A 17,439-nucleotide genomic window follows, 5' to 3' on the forward strand; every position below is an offset into this window, starting at 1 on the left:
AGGAATTTTTCCTCAGTTGCTGTGAGGGTCTGAGGACAGAGGGATGTCGTATGCTGTGAAGCCCTCTGAGGCAAATTGTGATTTGTGATAATGGGCTTCATTAATAAAATTTGATTGAATTTGCAATAAATGCAAGTCAGAACCTTCAAATAACCATAGGATACAGGGATAGTACAAAATATAAATAAAAATAGGACAGTCTTACTTAAACTATTTTTATTTGTTTATTTTTCTTAAGTATTTATCTGTAGGGTACTTAGGCTATTTATTATTATTATTATTGCTTTTTTATTTCATTATATTAAGGCGTAGTGAAAACGGCCGCAGGCTGGTGTACTCTCATCCAATCACAGCTATTTTCCTAAATTTTCAATCTTTTCGCAACCAATCTGCTTCGATCTTGTTCATGTTTGACAGATCAGCCAATGACAGAACAGTATGACTTTCATGTCCCGCCCCACCACTTCCTGGAGTCGCCTGCTTTACCGAGCTGACTTCACCGGGGATTTCAAACTTACTCCGCCGAGATAATGAGGTAATATGGCTTTAATTTCATTAGCAGGCAAGCAAAAAGTATTTTTGACGGGTCAGAAACGACTATAACACCAGGGGTATCACTCTTATAGTTTGTATTGTTCGTAGTACGTCGTAGGTGTTTCTTACCAGCACATGAGATGCCATGTTTAATTATTGTAAAAAAAAAAAAAATCCCAATAAAAACACATCTACTAAGAAAATTTTCTTCATTCATTTTATTCTTGTGTGCAGGTATTTAGCTTTTGTTGACATAAATGTAAGACCTACAGTAAGCACCCAGACAAGACAATCACTCATTCATTCAGACTTTAATTTTGGTCAAGCTTTTGTGCTGCCAAACTCACAAGCACTCTATCACATTTACTGCTATGTCATTTTTTTGGCTGGACTGCAACAGCCATATACGGGTTGACCAATAGGCTATTTTTTTTTAGGGCCCATACTGATTATTAGGAGTTAATGAGAGCAATAACTGGTATTTTGGAGCAGATATACATTTACAATAAAAATGAAAATCTGTTGGAATATAACAAACTCCAACACTAAACTTTGTGCAAGTGCCTTCAGCAAATGTTTTATAAAAACTGAAACTTTCAACATCATATACAGTAAGTCAAGTGAAAATTTAAATAAAAAATGGATTCACAAAAATATCTCCCTGAGGTTTTAAGAAGTAAAAGCTTCTCCCATGCTGACACTTTATTTGCACTTTTTAATTAATTTTATGGGCGGTAATTAAAATAAAATACCGAGATAATCGACAAAATGTAAATAAGTATTTTATATATTTATATCAGGCCGGAAATATGTTTATTTCTGCTGATATTGCAGCTGAATTAAATGACCAGCGAGTCATCAATCAGCTTCAAGAGTTAATAATGAGTTGATCATTTACGTCAGCTGTATCGGTGCAGAGAGAGATCTGAAACGTGCAGGACAAATAGTACACAAGGAGTGGTTTGGGAAACACGGACATACACTATGACCTCAAAGGTTAAGATTCAGCTCCATCTCAACGAAACTTAGATAAATGGCGCCATCTGCTGTTTATTTTTAGAATCAACAACCCAAAACTTTCTCACTAACAGTTTAAAAGGATGCATCAAGTGACTATTGGAAAGATAATGACGCGTTGAATAAAAAACATACAGCAACGTTAAACCTTTAGAATGGTTTTATTTCTTGCTTGTTTTTGTGAGAAGACAGTTAAATGTGATAAATCATTTATGAAATAAAATCACAGTATTTGAGGCAAGTGTTATTAAAAAAAAAATCTGGAAAATCTGGGAAATTTCCAATCTGGAAAATATATTTTTTTTATATAAGCTGTAAAAAAAAAAGGCCAGAGAACCATATTTATAATCATATTTATTTTTACAGAATTATTAGAATTTTTAAGCATTTTATCAGGTCATTTTTTTTCTACTCTCCCATTTAAAAATTATATATATATAGTTGTTTTTTTTTAAGAATTTCCCTTTGCCTTTTTTTCCAATTTCTTGCAATTCTTCCTTCTTCCAATGTTGTGGGTTTTTTTTAAAGAAATCAAGCCAATTTGTCCATCTCACAAACATACAGATAAGTTGGTCTGACATGTTTGTGAGACAAAGTTGTGTTAAATATATGGAGTAAAATAACAGGAACATCACAGAAGCAGATCAGGACTATTTCAGGACTACAGATGCTTTTCCATTATTACAACCTTCACCCTGGTCAGCATTACCTTCCAAACACAGAGCTGCGTTTCGGTGTATGAGAGGACGTGGCTGAACCCCAGTTTCTCGTACAGCGCCACAGCAGCAGTGGCTGGAGAACTGGTCTCCAGCATCATCTTGGAGAAGCCTCGTTCCTTACAAAAGTCGACCGCAGTCTGAGCCAACCTGAAGCCCAGGCCCATCCGTCTGTATGATGGTGAGATGATCATTCTGCACAGATCCGCGTGTCTGTCTTCCCCTCTTAGTTTGGCCACTACAGCCACTGTACCCATGATCTGGGCCCTCCCATCAACCTCAGCCTCCGCCACCCAGAAACAGTCATCTGGTCGGCTCAGAAAGATCCCAGGGATGTCCTGCATGTCCTTTTGCACTATCTCCCTGACTAAGCTGGCATATAGGTCATGGCAGCAGTAGTATAGGAGGCCCATCCAGACTCCTGGTAACACCACAGCCCCTAACACGGAGCCGAGCAGGTAGCCAGCGACACACAGAGCCAGGGAGATGGCGAGGTAGAGAGGGCTGGTCATGGCGTTGTAAAAACATGGAAGGATGTGCTCCTGCATACCATTGCTGAACAGGGTGAGCACTGCGTCCTTGTCTGAGGGACGATATCGGCGGATCACCAGCTGCATGACCAAGAGGAGCTAGAAGCAAACAGAATACAGAACTGTGAAATTTTTGGATCTTAAGATAAATCCTTAGACAATCATAATGTACATTGTCTACAGAAAACTAAGGCTCAAGACACTGATAAAGTGAAAAATCAGTATTTTAAATTAAGCGAACTCATAGGAATTAAGCATTAATGCATAAGTTCAGCAGATGAAAACAGCTGCACAAAAGTGCATTAAAGGCTCTGTCTGTAACTATCAGTATAGTTTTTTTGACACCTCTCTCTTACCCCTTTTCCACCAACATCGAATTGTTTCTCTTTAAGTTCCTGCACCTAATTTTGCACCATTCAGAGCATTTTGACCCAAAATAAATATGTTCAGAACCCCAAAACTTGGTTCCAAAAAATGCAGGTTTTGAACTGAGGTGCGAATTGTGACAACATCAGTGGGCGTGTCAGTTTCTACAGGTTGGAAAGTGAGGATGGAGAATGCAACAATGGAGAAGTTGAATGAGAATTTGTAAGAAAAAAGATTTTGCAGTCGTTTCATTAATAGTTATTTCATTCTTGTTTTGGGGGTAAAAACTAGGGCTGTCAGTATTAACGTGTTAATTGTGACGTAATTAATATTCCTACATAACACAGTGATTTTTTAAAATTGTGTTAACTGCCAGCTGACATTCCTGTGTTTAAGAGGCTGTGCCAGGCTCAGTTTTAAAGCCAAAGTGATGACACTGGTATCATTTGACAATAGAAGACTTAAGAAATCCAGCAGTGTTAGGCTTGTCAGCAAATGAGCTGAATAATGCTCAATAGTTAGGCTAAATTTTGGCAATGGAAAACAACATGGCCATTTCACAGGGTCCCTTGACCTCTGACCTCAAGATATCTGAGTGAAATGGGCTCTATGGTACCCATGAGTCTCCCCTTTATAGACATGCCCACTTTGTGTTTTTGCTGTTACTTGGTTCCCAATCAAGACAATCTGGTCAGAATTGCTTTAACTTGTTAACACGGACTTCAAAACTGTTTTGAAATGCAACATAATGGAATTGAAAACGTGATTAAATTATTTGTGATTAACTACAGAAATTCTGTGATTAATCATGATTTAAAAGATGAATCTTTCAACAGTAAAAGTAGTAGTTATTACAGTAGAAAAAACAAATATCTGTAGTAACTAGTGCTGTTAGAGTTAACACATTAGTCAAGTGCTATTTAAGTTAACATATTAACTATTTTTAATCACAGGCAATCCTGGACAACATTCCTGTCGAGGCTGTAGTGGGCGAGAGGGATGATATTGGTATGTAAAACTAAAAGACCTGAGGAATCCAGTGGTACCAACTATTTCATGCTAAGTTGTCAGGAATGTCAGCACACTGGGGTCCCTAAACAGTTTTGAAATTGTCACCACCTATAAGCTGAGCACACAGGTGCAGCTAATCAGACTGATGTCAGCCAGGGCAACTGAATTGCCAAAGATGGCAAAGAACTATTTTGAGTATGCGAATCACCACAGACCTGGGGATGAAACTAAATCTAAGAAGTTAACTATAGCACTGTTAAATGAATGTAAATTGACAGCAGACCAGCCACCGTTTGATTCCCAAATTAAGGCAATCTGGTAAGAATTGCTTTACCTTGTTAATATGCACTTACAAACTGTTTTGAAATACAAAATTATTGAACTGTAAACATACAATTAAAGAAATATGATTAATTGTGATCAACTATTGAAATTCAGTGACTAATCGCAATTTTAAAAAAAAATCCTTTTATAGCCCTATTATTAACAAAACAAAAGTTTGCAGGTAATGCAATACACAGGTTTACCTCCACTGTTTACTTCTGTTGTGTAATGTGCAACACCCTTGTTGTTGGCACATCTTTGATTACAACAGTTGTGCTAAAAACTGGTGGAAAGCAGGCTGGTTCACTAGATAGCACCAAGGTTTTAAGAATCCTGAACAGAATCGGTTGAGGAACCAGAGCTAATTTGGTGGAAAGGACATATCTGAGGCTGTTAAGTGAACTGCAGTCAGTATCCTCCGTAGCCTCAAGCGAGCACCTGAATCGGCCACAACAGTGCCTGACTGTGATTAACATGCATCCTGCTGATTGAACACTGCAAAATAAATTGCACACAGACTAACACTACTATCTGCAATATGTTCCTGTATTTTATTTGGTCCATTGGTTCCATGATACTAACTAGCTTTCCATTTGCAAATGACTTTTTCAGCTGATGTGACAAAGCAATCAACAGTAGATCCATGCAATGCAGCTTTACAACTGGCTGACTAACCTGGACTTAGGTTACAGTTCTTCTTTTATACAATCTATGCAAGAAACTAAACACTGGCTGTGTCTTGAGTACAGGCTTGTTAACTGTCTTATGTGTGCCAGAAACCTATGTACGAAGTAGTCTGAAATAGCATAATTGTCCTCTAATTACGACATCAGACTTAAATGAAAATTAAAGCTCTCTTTACTTACGTTATTTAGACAAAACATGAAACTGGTCCTTGTCGAGGAGCAGCACGGTCCAACTAATGGTTCAAACTTTGAACATGAGAAGAAGTACTATAAACCGATTTAAAAGTTAACTTTAACATAGTAACATTAACATTATCATAACACTGACACGGCGTAGAGTCATCTTGACATAACATCAAAACATTGTTGGGTCAAAATACCGTACAGTGGAAAATTAAAGATTACACCACTCACAGAATCTTTGCAAAATCATTTATAATTGTGGGAACAAAGTTCAAACCACCAAGTGATTGACCCATAAATTCCTCTGTTTCACCGTTGACTTAAGTACCACTTGCTAATGTTTCCATACTGTTCTCCAGATATCCCGCCCTGCAAAGTCTATGATGTTGTCACAAATGGCTGTAATCATTCATCCACTCACATCCACTGACATACCAAACGTCCACTAGCTCACTGGTAATAATTTTCATGGGATAAGGTTAGACTTCCAGTACTGATTTATTACAGAAGCAGTCAGCAGTACATACACACACACACACACACACACACACACACACACACACACACACACACACAAAGCACAGATTTTAATGCAAAAAGTAACAATTTCATTATAATTTTGCACAGTGGTGTCAACAGGTGGTGGGCACGAGGGGCCTTTTTTGGCTCTGTGTGCAAATGACATACACTGAATGGTAATTTAATGCAGATTTTCTTGTTTTCAATTTGTTTCAAGAAGGAATAAAATCAATATATCAATTAGCAATATTAGTGTATGCTCAGTGATGGCTATTTCAGTCAGATGGAAAAATTGTCAAGCAGTCAAGCAATAAGAGCTTTGTGAACAGTGGTGGAAGAAATATGAGAGAAATTTCAGACAGGAAGTACATTCTTACAAAATGTATGTACAAACATTTTTTTTTAAGGCCACACAGCTAACCACAAAATCTATAAAAAATACAGTTTATCTAATAACACAACTGATGGAAACAAAAAAGCACAAATTGTTGCATAAAAATCCACTAGAATTCAATAAATTGTTTTTATGCTCCAAATTTTCTAGCAAAATATGCCCAAACTTTAACTTGCTTTTTTAAAACTTTGTATTAAAAAATACGTTTTTAGCTTCAAATAGTCATTAAAAACACATAAGGAAATCTTCCTTCACTCAATTTTGGCCAGACTGTTCTTGTTACTACTGAGACTGTTGTCTGTCATCTGGCTCATCTGAGATCCTTGATTGTCTTCTCCATATATACTGGTTCCAGAGCTTCAGGTACGCTGTCTTGATCTTTTGTATTTTGAACCCATACACAACTGGGTTTACAGCTGAGTTAGCATGAGAAAGCAGGATGCTGACATAGACTGCTGTTACTGGAACATCACTCGGCGCACCAAAGTAAGCCATGCAATGTGTAATGTGGATAGGTATCCAGAGCAGGGCAAACAGAGCCAAGACCAGAGATAGAGATCCTGCTAGCTGTTTCTCTTTCTTCAGGTAGCTCTGAGACTGTTTCTGGGAACTGTTGCCTGGTTTATCTCTGAGGTTTGCTCTGATGTTGCAGAAAATGTAGCCGTAGAGTGCAGTCATCACCAACAGAGGTGTGAGTTTGCAGAGGAAGAAACTGCAGTAAACCAGGTATGACATGGGGATCACATCTATGAAACTACAGACAATGGTAGAGTTGACTGACTTAGATAAGGTTTCATGCTTGTACCATCCAAGCATTGGAGCAAAACTCAGTGGAACTGCGACGAGCCAACATGCTGCTGCAACAAGCCAAGAATGTCTCTGTGTTACAGTCCTTTTGTACCTAAACAGAGAAGCAGTATTGATTGGTATCATCGACAACTGCATGTGTGTTCTGACCATAGTGACACAAAATGAACAATACACTGGCTTTTTGACATTTCTTGATTTGTTTTCTATGATCTTACCTTAGAGGGATACACACCCGCAGAAATCGGTCCACTGCAATTGCCATAAGAAAGAAAACTGAGACAAGTGTCAACAAGATGATAACACAGCTGATGAAGAGACAGCCGTAGAATGAAGTCCACACTCGTCCGTCCACCACCACAGCCAGTGGTATGGCCACGCAGCCAACCATAAAATCAGCCACAGCCAGGGAGACAATAAGGCAGAAGGTAGGCTGCTGGATGCTCTTACTGGTCCATAGTGCCAAAATAACAAACATATTACCCAAACAGCAACTAACAGCAATGAGCACCTCCAACAACATATAGCTCACCTCTCCAACATCCATTGTGCTCTCTATCTGGATAATGTTTGGTTGATGATGTCGCAGGTCTTAATGTGAGTCTCAGCCTGAATGTGCTGCGCCCTTATGAAGTATTCAAGGGAAGTCCTCAACCTTGTATAGTCTTTAATAATATGTAACCCATATTTCTACAGGTCTGAGAAAAAAACACAGTTGCAGAAGTTTATATGAAGTGCCAAAAAGCAAGCTCTCTGGCCAAAACCGAGGAAGCCACCGAGTCACCTACTTAATAAAAATATAGCCTGCCGTACATGTTTACCTCTAAACAGACCCGCTTTCCTCTGTAAGCAGCCACACGAACACCTGATGCCATAGTTGGTTTGCAAAACTGATAAACTTCTGCGCAAACTTTCAGAGGTTGCCTCAAGGAAGTTAATCTGCATACTCATTTAGCTCACCAGGCCTCGAAATGACAGCCGTTAGTCATTGTAACGAAGACACTGGTGATGGCTTAAGGTACTTAAATGAACATTAAATTCACAGGCAACAGCTCTGGTGACATTCCTGTAGTCAGCACGCCAATGGCGCAGTCCCTAAAAATTTGTAACATCTGTAGCATTGTGTTGATCAAACTGCACATTTGAGAGTGACCTTGTCTTGTGACCATCTAAAGGCAAATCTATGTGGTAATGATGCTGTTTAATCAGCATCTTGATATGTCACACCTGTGAGGTTGACAGAATATCTTGGCAAAGAAGAAACACTCACTAACATGGATTTTAACAAATTTTTGACCAAAATTTGAGAGAAACATATCTATTAAGTGCCTGCAAAAAATCTTAGAATTTCAACTTAAACCTGTGAAAAATGTGAGCAAAAACAGAAGTGTTGCGTTTCAGTTTTTTTTTCACTATGCTATTGCTTTGCCTTGCTTTGGTGATCTGCTGACTTTTCTTCTAGTGCCACCAGCAAGTTATTGAAGAAAGAAAATTCTTTCAGATCCCATTCTGTGGCTAGTTCAGATGTGTTTTTATTCACTGCACAGTGGAGACAGAAGTTCACAACAAGGGTGTGAAACCTTATCTGAAGATCAACATTCAGAACAAGATTTTATATTATTACACTGAGGCTAGAGTCAGGTGAAATTAAGTCTTTTGCATCCAGTACAGAGAAAGCACAGTATATACAGAAAGCTTAACTTAATGACTGACAGCAGTGGAAACAGTACATATAACAGTTTCTGGCAGACTAGAGGTACATTCTTACAAAAAACAAGTACAGAACAAAATGCAAAATCAGATGAAAATATACATATATTCAAGAGTGAAAAAAAGAATGGGCACATAGCAAACCACAAACCTCTATTAAAAAAATTACAGGTGAGAGGCTGATGCAGGGCCTGGTCACTGTATGACACACCAATAAGAAATATTTGCCACTGAGATCCAAAATTAAGTTAAGTGAATTTATTCATGAAAAGGAATCAAGTTTTCGGTCTTTGCATAGTATAGATTTCAGATCTGTTTAGAACATGTGCATTTGTCCCTCTCACCCTATAAAAACAACATGAAAGCAGGTGAGAAATATTATTTTGCAAAAGACAAAGACACTTACACCATAGAGTGGTGCAGAAAATGCACAAATTGGAGATTAGAGATTAATCAGACTGCAGTAACTTAAATATTTGGTGCTCAAAAGTTTTCTGGCAGAGAATGCCCAAACATCCTGTTTCATATGTGCCTCCCTCACCCACACACACAATGTTGAAACGAAACCTTTGCCCCAGAATATTTGTATTCTTCACTCAATTTTGGCCACAGTGTTCATGTTACTACTGAGATTGTTGTCAGTTGTTTGGCTTGTCTGAGATCCTTGATTGTCTTCTCCACATGTAAAATGCCGTCTCCAGAGATTCAGGTACGCTGTCTTGATCTTTTGTATTCTGAATGCATACACAACTGGGTTTACAGCCGAGTTAGCATGAGAAAGCAGGATGCCAACATAGAAAGCTTTTACTGGTACAACACTGGGCCCGCCAAAGTAAGCAATGCAGTTCATAATGTGGAGAGGGATCCAGGAAAGGGCAAACAGAGCCAAGACCAGAGACAAAGATCCTGCTAGCTGTTTCTCTTTCTTCAGGTAGTTCTGAGACTGTTTCTGGGCACAGTTGCCTGGTTTCTCTCTGAGGTTTCCTCTGATGTTGCAGAAAATGTAGCCGTACAGTGCAGTCATCACCAACAGAGGTGTGAGTTGGCAGAGGAAGAAACTGCAGTAAACCAGGTATGACATGGGGATCACATCTATGAACCTGCAGACAATGGTAGAGTTGACTGACGTAGCTAAGGTTTCATGCTTGTACCATCCAAGCATTGGAGAAAAACTCAGTGGAACTGCGAGGAGCCAACATGCTGCTGCAACAAGCCAAGAATGTCTCTGTGTTACAGTCCTTTTGTACCTAAACAAACAAAAACAGTAATTTTTGATAATAGAAATTGTGTTTGAAAGAATACACAGTACAGTTACAAATGATAAAAAAAATGTCATTAAGTTATTTTATTGATGTGCAGTGAATCAGTGCCTTTTTTAGTAAAAGCTATGCAATAGGGTCAAAAAGATGAGGTTTAGGCATACAGATGTAAAGCTGCCATGCTTAGCAGCACAAATTTACTTTTCTCTGCACAATACAAATAAAAATCTTACCTCAGAGGAATATATACCCGCAGAAATCGATCCACTGCAATAGCCGTGAGAGACAAAACTGAGACAAGTGTCAACAAGATGACAACGCAGCTGATGAAGAGACAGCCGTAGAATGAAGTCCACACTCGTCCGTCCACCAACACAGCCAGTGGTATGGCCAAGCAGCCAACCATAAAATCAGCCACAGCCAAGCAGACAATAAGGCAGAAGGTAGGCTGCTGGATGCTCTTACTGGTCCACAGCGCCAAAATAACCAACATATTACCCAAACAGCAACTAACAGCAATGAGCACCTCCAACAATGTATAAATCACCTTTTCAATATCCATTGTGCTCTCCAACTGGATGATGTTTTGTGGTTAATGGTGTCTTTTAAGTCTCAGCCTGAATGTGCTGTGCCCTTGTAAAGACTTTGAGGAAGTTCTCAGCCTTTGAACATCTCTAGTAATATATAACCCATATATCTACACCTCTGAGGAAAAAAAAAAATACCACAGTTTCAGAAGTTCATAGGTAGCAGAGAGAAGGTAGAAGGTAGAAGAGAACACTATCTGGCCCAAACAAAGGAAGCCACAGAGCCACATCCTTCCTTACTGAAAATATAGCTTAACATACATGTTTATCTCCAAACAGAAACACTATCTACTGAAAGCAGCCAGACTGGTGCCGCTTATGATGTGTTTATGTGTCTCAGGTGGTGCAGTGCAAATTCTGGTACACACTTCAGCAAGAAATTGTATTTCCGATTACTAAAGTGAGTTGTTTCCAATGTAAACTCTGTCAAGGGACGAGCACACACAGGCACCACCAAATTAACAACACATAGTTAATGATCAGTACTTTCTTATGTGGCAATCTTTTTAGAAACACTTTGTGATAATTTATAAATAAAAGTAATTATATTAGAACAATATTAGGCTTTCAGGTTGTGAAACATATCTGAGGATACACTCTGATAACTTTGGAGCTGTATGCACTTCAATGGAAAGCATGTTGACTTCACCTGTAATGAAATATATATAAATGGAATTGTTTTGTCTTACCTTTCCTCTAGCACCACCTGTGGGTCAAACTTTTCACTAGCTCTGTCTCAGCATATACCCTGCTGCATCACAGCCGAATTAAATAATCAGCTTGTTATTAAGCAGATTCAGGAGTTCGTTGCAAGTTGATCATTTAAATCAGCTGTGTTGGTGGAGGTAGAAATCTAATACATGCAGAACAGGTGGCACCAAATTTTCTTCTCTTTCAGCACCATGAGGTTCAGTGGTTTTGAATTAAATTGACATCTGTTGGACAAATTGTTATAAATTTTGGTTCAGACACTAATCTCCCCCTTAAAATGAATTGTAACTGAGGTATCTTTTCATCTAGTGCCATCATCAGGTCAGCATTTAAATTTGTCCAATTCTTTACTGTGACCAAATACTTGCAAAATTAATGATGTTCCCATTAGCCCCACCTGTACACGCTGTTCATTATATTGGCATGCTAAAATCCTCTTAGATCTGATTCAGATTTATTCATGTGTTATCAGACCGATACATCAGTTTGTTTGCAGTCTCCAGTTGTTTTAATTATGAGAGTAGAGTAGCCTATTAAAATGTTTTGACCCTTTGACCCTCAGTAATTTTGCATGAAATGTCCCACGAAAAAAAGAAAAAGATAAAATGAAGAAGATAAAAAGAAAAAGAAAATGTGAAATGTCACCTTAAAATTATCCAAAAAAACAAGAAAAATTATAAGTATAATTTTATATTTAAAATTAGGGTACAGACAAAAGTATTTATTATCATTTATATAAGTGCTATGGATTTCAAACAATAGTTGATGAAATCAAATAAATAAATATATAAACAACCTTTGTTAACATCGTATGTCTGTACAACACATACAACAAATCTGTAGCTTTATTACTGTTCAGCAGCTACTTGGCAGGATGGAAGAATCTTACTAAAAATTGTATGAATTCACAACCAGAATTCACTTTCAGAAAAAGTTTAACTTTGGGGTAACATCAACCCAATTTTAAGTCCAAAAGTAAACTTCTGTTTCCAATACAAACACTGGATTTATTGATGTGGATTTATGGATTTTGGAAAAAAAAAAAACAAAACAAAAAAAAAAACGCTCTCTTGAAAACAAATGTAACTCAAGTAACAAGAGCCTTTGTAACGATGTAGTAGAGATAAAAGTAGGATATTGTCTTTCATATGTAGTGGAGCCAAAGTAATACATTTTCAAAATATATGATACTCAGGTTAAGTACAGATATTAAAAAAAACAGTACAGTACTTAAGTAAGTGTACTTTGCTACTGTCCACCACTGCGTATGCCACAAACTTCCCAGACAGACATCTATGTTTTCCTAAAAATAATTATTTTCTTTTCTTACATCAGTCTACAGCTGCTTCACCATCGTCCAGCTGTAAGCAGCTTCTTCATTTCCTTTGTGCATTGCATCGTCAGAGAATAGATTGCACAATCAGAAATCAACCATATTTAGTCAAGATACTGCTGGTGTGAGTACAGTTCATTTGGTCACCTAAACACGCTACACACTCAAAATGTCCTTTGAATCTTTGTGTCATAAAGATTTTGGAGATGCTGTCAGTCGTATTTGACTAAATTAGGAAGGAACTGACCCTAAAAATGTTTGTGCACATACCATACTGATATAAAATTGCAAAATATAAAGAAAAAACAACTTCGGAAGACCCACAGTACCTTATCTCCAGTTCGTTAACTGCAGTATTTACGTCAGCTTGTTTGGTGAGTAAACACAAAGTCTAACTGGAAATGCTGTCATATGGGGTTATCATTCAGTTCAGTTGCAGATGTACAAACTAAGTCAGGGGTGGGAGATTTGGCTCAAAAACAATTGGCCAGAGATATTGATATAAGAACAACCCAAGAGAGAGAGGAGAAACCAGAGGCATGATGAAGACTTTGTGTGTTGTTGTTATTGTGCTGAGTCTCGGCTCAGTGTGCCAGGCTGCGTCACTGGCCTGTGAGAAGCTGCTGAAGCCACTGGACAAAGCTCAAGATGTAAGTGTCTCTCCAAATTTACAACTAACTGTAATTTTCAAACTGCTTCGTGAAACAAAACTCAACCCTCTGAAACCTTTTATGTGAATTGTTTGTCCCACAACACACTGCAAGAAAAATAATTAACAAATGGATTCAAACTACTTTTGCCAAAAATGTACATTATCAAAATAAAGAAAGAAAACAAGATTCCCTTCTTTTGTGATTTCAGTTTTCCGGGAGTTGGTATGTCATTGCCTTTTCCACAGAAAAATGTCTGGTTGGAACATTAATGAATGCTATTTTATGGCCGAGTGTTGCAGTGGACATTACCCCTAAGACCACGCCAAATGTTTACAGTGCCAAGGTCAAGGCTAAAGTGTAAGTAATCCAATTTTGCAACAGTTGTTCATTTGTTTTCTTGAAGCTTTAAAAGTGAAATGCATCATAATATCAGTGTATTTGTGCATCATGTCACCATTTTGTGCTTTTTTTCTCTCGGCTGTTAAATCTTGAATCCTTTCCAGGTACGGATATTGTGAAACTGATTCAGAGGACTTTTTCTACAAACCCACCGACAACAAGATACTCGAAGTCGACATCAATGGTTAGAGTTCGTGCACTGGTGTTTATATGTCTCTGGTTATTCTAATTACTATTTTTAACTTTTGCATTGCAAAATACTGACTCATTGTATGATTTTAGATCATGTGTAGGACATTGAAATAGAGCTGCTGTTTTCATATTTTTTCAATCTTGTTACATTCTCAAATTTCATTTATTTTATTGTTTTAATAATGATATTTGTGTTTTTAACATTTTGATACAGATACAGTGTTGATGCGACTGTGGTATTATAGTTTACATGTGTTTTTAATATACAACAGATGCTCCATTTGGTGAACCAGATGGGCTGCTGCAGAGTAGCTGTCCAGACTGCATCGTTATAAAGTCCTATGGCGATGACTTCGTCAACACTTTCATGCTCTTAAGTAAGGGGAACAGAGTGACAAAATAAGAAAATATTTCTAATTATAGTGATATAGAGTGAAATATATGGCTGATGCCAGCATGCTGATGTTCAGCTGGTCTAATGTTTACTATCTCAGGTTAGCATGTTTGTATGCATATACAAGTGGTAACCTCTGACGCTGAAAAATGAAGCCGCTTATAAAAAACTGCTGTTCCACAAATGATCACTTGAGGCTGGCTCCAAAACTGAGTAAATCCCCATAGATCCCCATGTTAAAATGCTCAGCTTTACAGCAGAAATAAAAAGGTTTTGGTCTACAGAGCTAATTTTAACATTTATGACAAGCCCATCAGTGGGTGATGTTGCAGTAGCTATGTCCATTATTTATAGTCTATGGTCATAAACTGGAGAATTTGATAAAGTTCAATTGAAGATGAGGAATTACCGATGGAGCTAGAACAGCGACAATAAGATTTAGCATTGAAAATAAAATTAAGCGTTGAAAAGGAAAATATTTGCAATAAAACATTTCCACAAAAAAAGTCATGATGGCCGTATAAACCGCCATCAACATCACAAATTTAAAAAACTATGATGTGTTTTTCAGTAACAACCTTCAGATTTTTTCTTCGTGTCACTATTAAAGGGCTGTAGGTCACGAAGAATTCTTCTCTCCTTAGTATGTGGATTATTTGTAAATCTCGCTCTCACTAAAAAATGCAGAAAAAATATCAGTGTAAAAAAATGACAAAGATAAAGGAGAGACATGCAGAAAAAAATCAGTAGGCTGTCACTGAAAAACACTTCACAATAAAAAAAATGATTTTTTTTAATGCCTGTATCTTATTTTTTTCAGTGGATTTTTTAAATGCCAAATTTTATGTTTGATTCCAAACGTTACTGTCACTGTTCTATCTCCATAATCACCTGAGTAATTACAGTTTCATGGCTATCTACCGAATTATTGTTGCGATTATTCAGTCTGAACTAAAATGATGGTCCCACCCACCAACTGACCAACAATGACTTCCCATTATCATGGCTTACCAACCCTGAGTTATTACTGTATTTTGTTATCTACTTATCTCTATATAACAGACCTTTAATAGCATGCACTGTTCAAATATAGTGACTGATTACACTGATGTTTGCTGTCAATAGTCTAAGATACACTTTAATCACAGGTTTTCATCTAAAATATGTCTCCTCTTTCACAGGTAGGAGAGAGAATGTCAGTGATGCTGAGCAGAAGGAGTTTGAGGCCCAGGTTGAGTGCTCTGGCTGGTCCAAACCGCAGGTCTTAAACACAGATCACGGTGAGTAAGATGTCTTTGTGTATGTGTGTATGTACACTGCATGGTAACATTTATTGTGGGGAATTTCAATATATCATTTCCAAAACCAGACAAGTCAGTCTCAAACTTGTGATGACATAGAGTGTAAAGTCTGGAGCTGCTGCCTGCTTCCCAGCTCATCAAATAGTGCCTCTTGGTCAGTGATTTTGGTGTTAGACAGACCCAGAAAGGCATGTTCTTTGATCCCAGGTGGCGTCAATTTCAATGTAACATAAGCAGCTGGAAAGTCCCTATAGGGTGGGCAAGAGGGGAGGCGGGTGGGTTGGTAGTCTTTGCCTCCAGTTGTGCACTCCATCTGGACACCGCATCAGTGTACACTGTAAAATCTCACATGTATATCTTATTTGAAATAATCTTGGAACATCACTGTATTGAAAAGGGAAAGTAAAAATAACTATAAATCTTAATTTTGTGAAGATGTTGCAACTTAATTCACAAGTGTTAGCAACTTTCAATAAACCAAGTTAGTCCGACTTAAGTGATCATGACAAAGAGGATTTTACCAGTGATGAAGCTGTAATCTGTTGTAAAGTGATTGTTGTAAAATGAAATCTGTGAGCTTTGAATCTGTTTTGAAGAAAATACAAACTTAACTGACTGGTGCAACCAGCAGAATACAGATATATAACACAGTATACTTGGTTTGCTGAACCTGCTAAAACTTAGAAAGATTTGGTTAAGCTTGACATTGTTAAGTTGCAACAACTTCACAAAATCAAGAACATATAACTAAATGCAGTTCCAGGCTTTAAACTCAACATCACAAATTTGAGTTTTAGCGCTCTAGTTTTTGGATTTATTAAAGAGTTGTTTTAATAGTTTTGGACTGTCTTTGACGATAGGAATAACATGTATGAATTTCAAATATGAGAGCAGTTCCCCTTGCTTAATTGCCATGTACATCAGAGTTCAATGTAAAATTGTTATTTATATTGTTAGTAGACTGATATTTTTCTAATTTTCTTTTTTGCTCCCTACACAGATTACAAAAACTGCCCTGGCACTGACAGTCTCGAAAATGATAGCGATGCTGCAAAAGTATTCGCCTTGATGCGTCAAAGACTGCAAACCAACTATCAAGAGCCCCTCACATGTCTTGTAGAGACTTTTCGTCAGTTACCCAGCGCTGCTTATACCTGGGCAAAGGAAACTTGGAATAATTTGTGGTGAATGTGTTACAATAAACATTCACTCTCACAATCGTGTTTTTGTGAAATGTTGCTGCACTACTCAAGATGTTAAATTGTTGATTTATGTTTGATTAACTGCTTTAAAGATATCCAACAAACCCCCCTCTTCCTTTATTCAGGTTTTTTGGAGTGATCTACAGTGTTTTTTACAGGCACATATTCCATCTTTATTAAAATTCAATAGCACCACTAATAACTACCTTTTATTATCAATGTAAAAAAATGTTTATTGAAATGTAACAAACTTTTGCAATGGAAACTGGCTTGTGTACTAAGACATATATTGATTTTAAGGAGCAAAGTTAAAAGTGGAGCAACAGACTGAGCCATGATCTTAAAACAGTTTACTGCTGCAGCCCTGCAGCAACTCAGTCATTTAGACTTTTCAGTTTGGGTGAAAAAACTAAAGACTAAATGTTTCTCTGATTCACATTAAACGTGATGTTCAAGCGATAATGTGGTCATTTTAATTTGTGCTAAAGGGTTATGGATAAGAATTCAGGTTTATTATGGGTTTAACGATTAAACAAAATTTAAGTTAAAGAAGAGGTTCTGTGAAGCAACCAGAGAAAAATGTTAGATGGTGTTGTGTGGTGGTTTCGTTT

At 37.5% G+C, this 17,439-nt stretch overlaps 3 protein-coding genes, 1 long non-coding RNA gene and 1 pseudogene across 8 annotated transcripts; 2 read left to right on the plus strand and 3 right to left on the minus strand.

Moving 5' to 3' along the window:
• Nucleotides 1-192: 192 nt before the first annotated feature.
• LOC148190242 (uncharacterized) lies at nucleotides 193-7,507 on the plus strand. 4 transcript variants are annotated; one of them, XR_015779578.1, is made up of 4 exons: nucleotides 501-535; nucleotides 4,117-4,171; nucleotides 6,933-7,006; nucleotides 7,311-7,507. It is a non-coding gene; the product is annotated as an uncharacterized LOC148190242 (long non-coding RNA). The 4 variants fall into 4 exon arrangements; XR_015779576.1 differs by lacking the exon at nucleotides 501-535 and adding an exon at nucleotides 2,360-2,448; XR_015779580.1 differs by lacking the exon at nucleotides 4,117-4,171 and having other exon boundaries at nucleotides 193-535.
• Nucleotides 1,716-5,518, minus strand: LOC121955213 (putative N-acetyltransferase camello). Its single transcript, XM_042503064.2, has 2 exons — nucleotides 5,365-5,518; nucleotides 1,716-2,896 (listed from the first exon to the last, which is right to left on the minus strand). The coding sequence occupies exons 1-2, from the start codon at nucleotides 5,380-5,382 to the stop codon at nucleotides 2,213-2,215; spliced, it is 702 nt and encodes a 233-aa protein (XP_042358998.2). The 5' UTR covers nucleotides 5,383-5,518; the 3' UTR covers nucleotides 1,716-2,212.
• Nucleotides 5,605-8,458, minus strand: LOC121949137 (adenosine receptor A1-like; annotated as a pseudogene). The gene is made up of 2 exons (XR_015779567.1): nucleotides 7,306-8,458; nucleotides 5,605-7,181 (listed from the first exon to the last, which is right to left on the minus strand). The product of XR_015779567.1 is annotated as an adenosine receptor A1-like (transcript).
• A 136-nt stretch (nucleotides 8,459-8,594) lies between these two features.
• LOC121954275 (adenosine receptor A1-like) lies at nucleotides 8,595-13,026 on the minus strand. The gene is made up of 2 exons (XM_042501660.2): nucleotides 10,290-13,026; nucleotides 8,595-10,044 (listed from the first exon to the last, which is right to left on the minus strand). The coding sequence occupies exons 1-2, from the start codon at nucleotides 10,616-10,618 to the stop codon at nucleotides 9,390-9,392; spliced, it is 984 nt and encodes a 327-aa protein (XP_042357594.2). The 5' UTR covers nucleotides 10,619-13,026; the 3' UTR covers nucleotides 8,595-9,389.
• Nucleotides 13,027-13,160: 134 nt separating this feature from the next.
• On the plus strand, nucleotides 13,161-17,290 carry LOC121956694 (uncharacterized). Its single transcript, XM_042505059.2, has 6 exons — nucleotides 13,161-13,337; nucleotides 13,549-13,697; nucleotides 13,844-13,923; nucleotides 14,204-14,308; nucleotides 15,507-15,605; nucleotides 16,627-17,290. The coding sequence occupies exons 1-6, from the start codon at nucleotides 13,227-13,229 to the stop codon at nucleotides 16,812-16,814; spliced, it is 732 nt and encodes a 243-aa protein (XP_042360993.2). The 5' UTR covers nucleotides 13,161-13,226; the 3' UTR covers nucleotides 16,815-17,290.
• The last annotated feature ends 149 nt before the right edge of the window (nucleotides 17,291-17,439 follow it).

The sequence above is a fragment of the Plectropomus leopardus genome, chromosome 2 (assembly GCF_026936395.1).
Source record: "Plectropomus leopardus strain MGB_pleo_1.0 chromosome 2, ASM2693639v1, whole genome shotgun sequence".
Classification (NCBI taxonomy): domain Eukaryota; kingdom Metazoa; phylum Chordata; class Actinopteri; order Perciformes; family Serranidae; genus Plectropomus; species Plectropomus leopardus.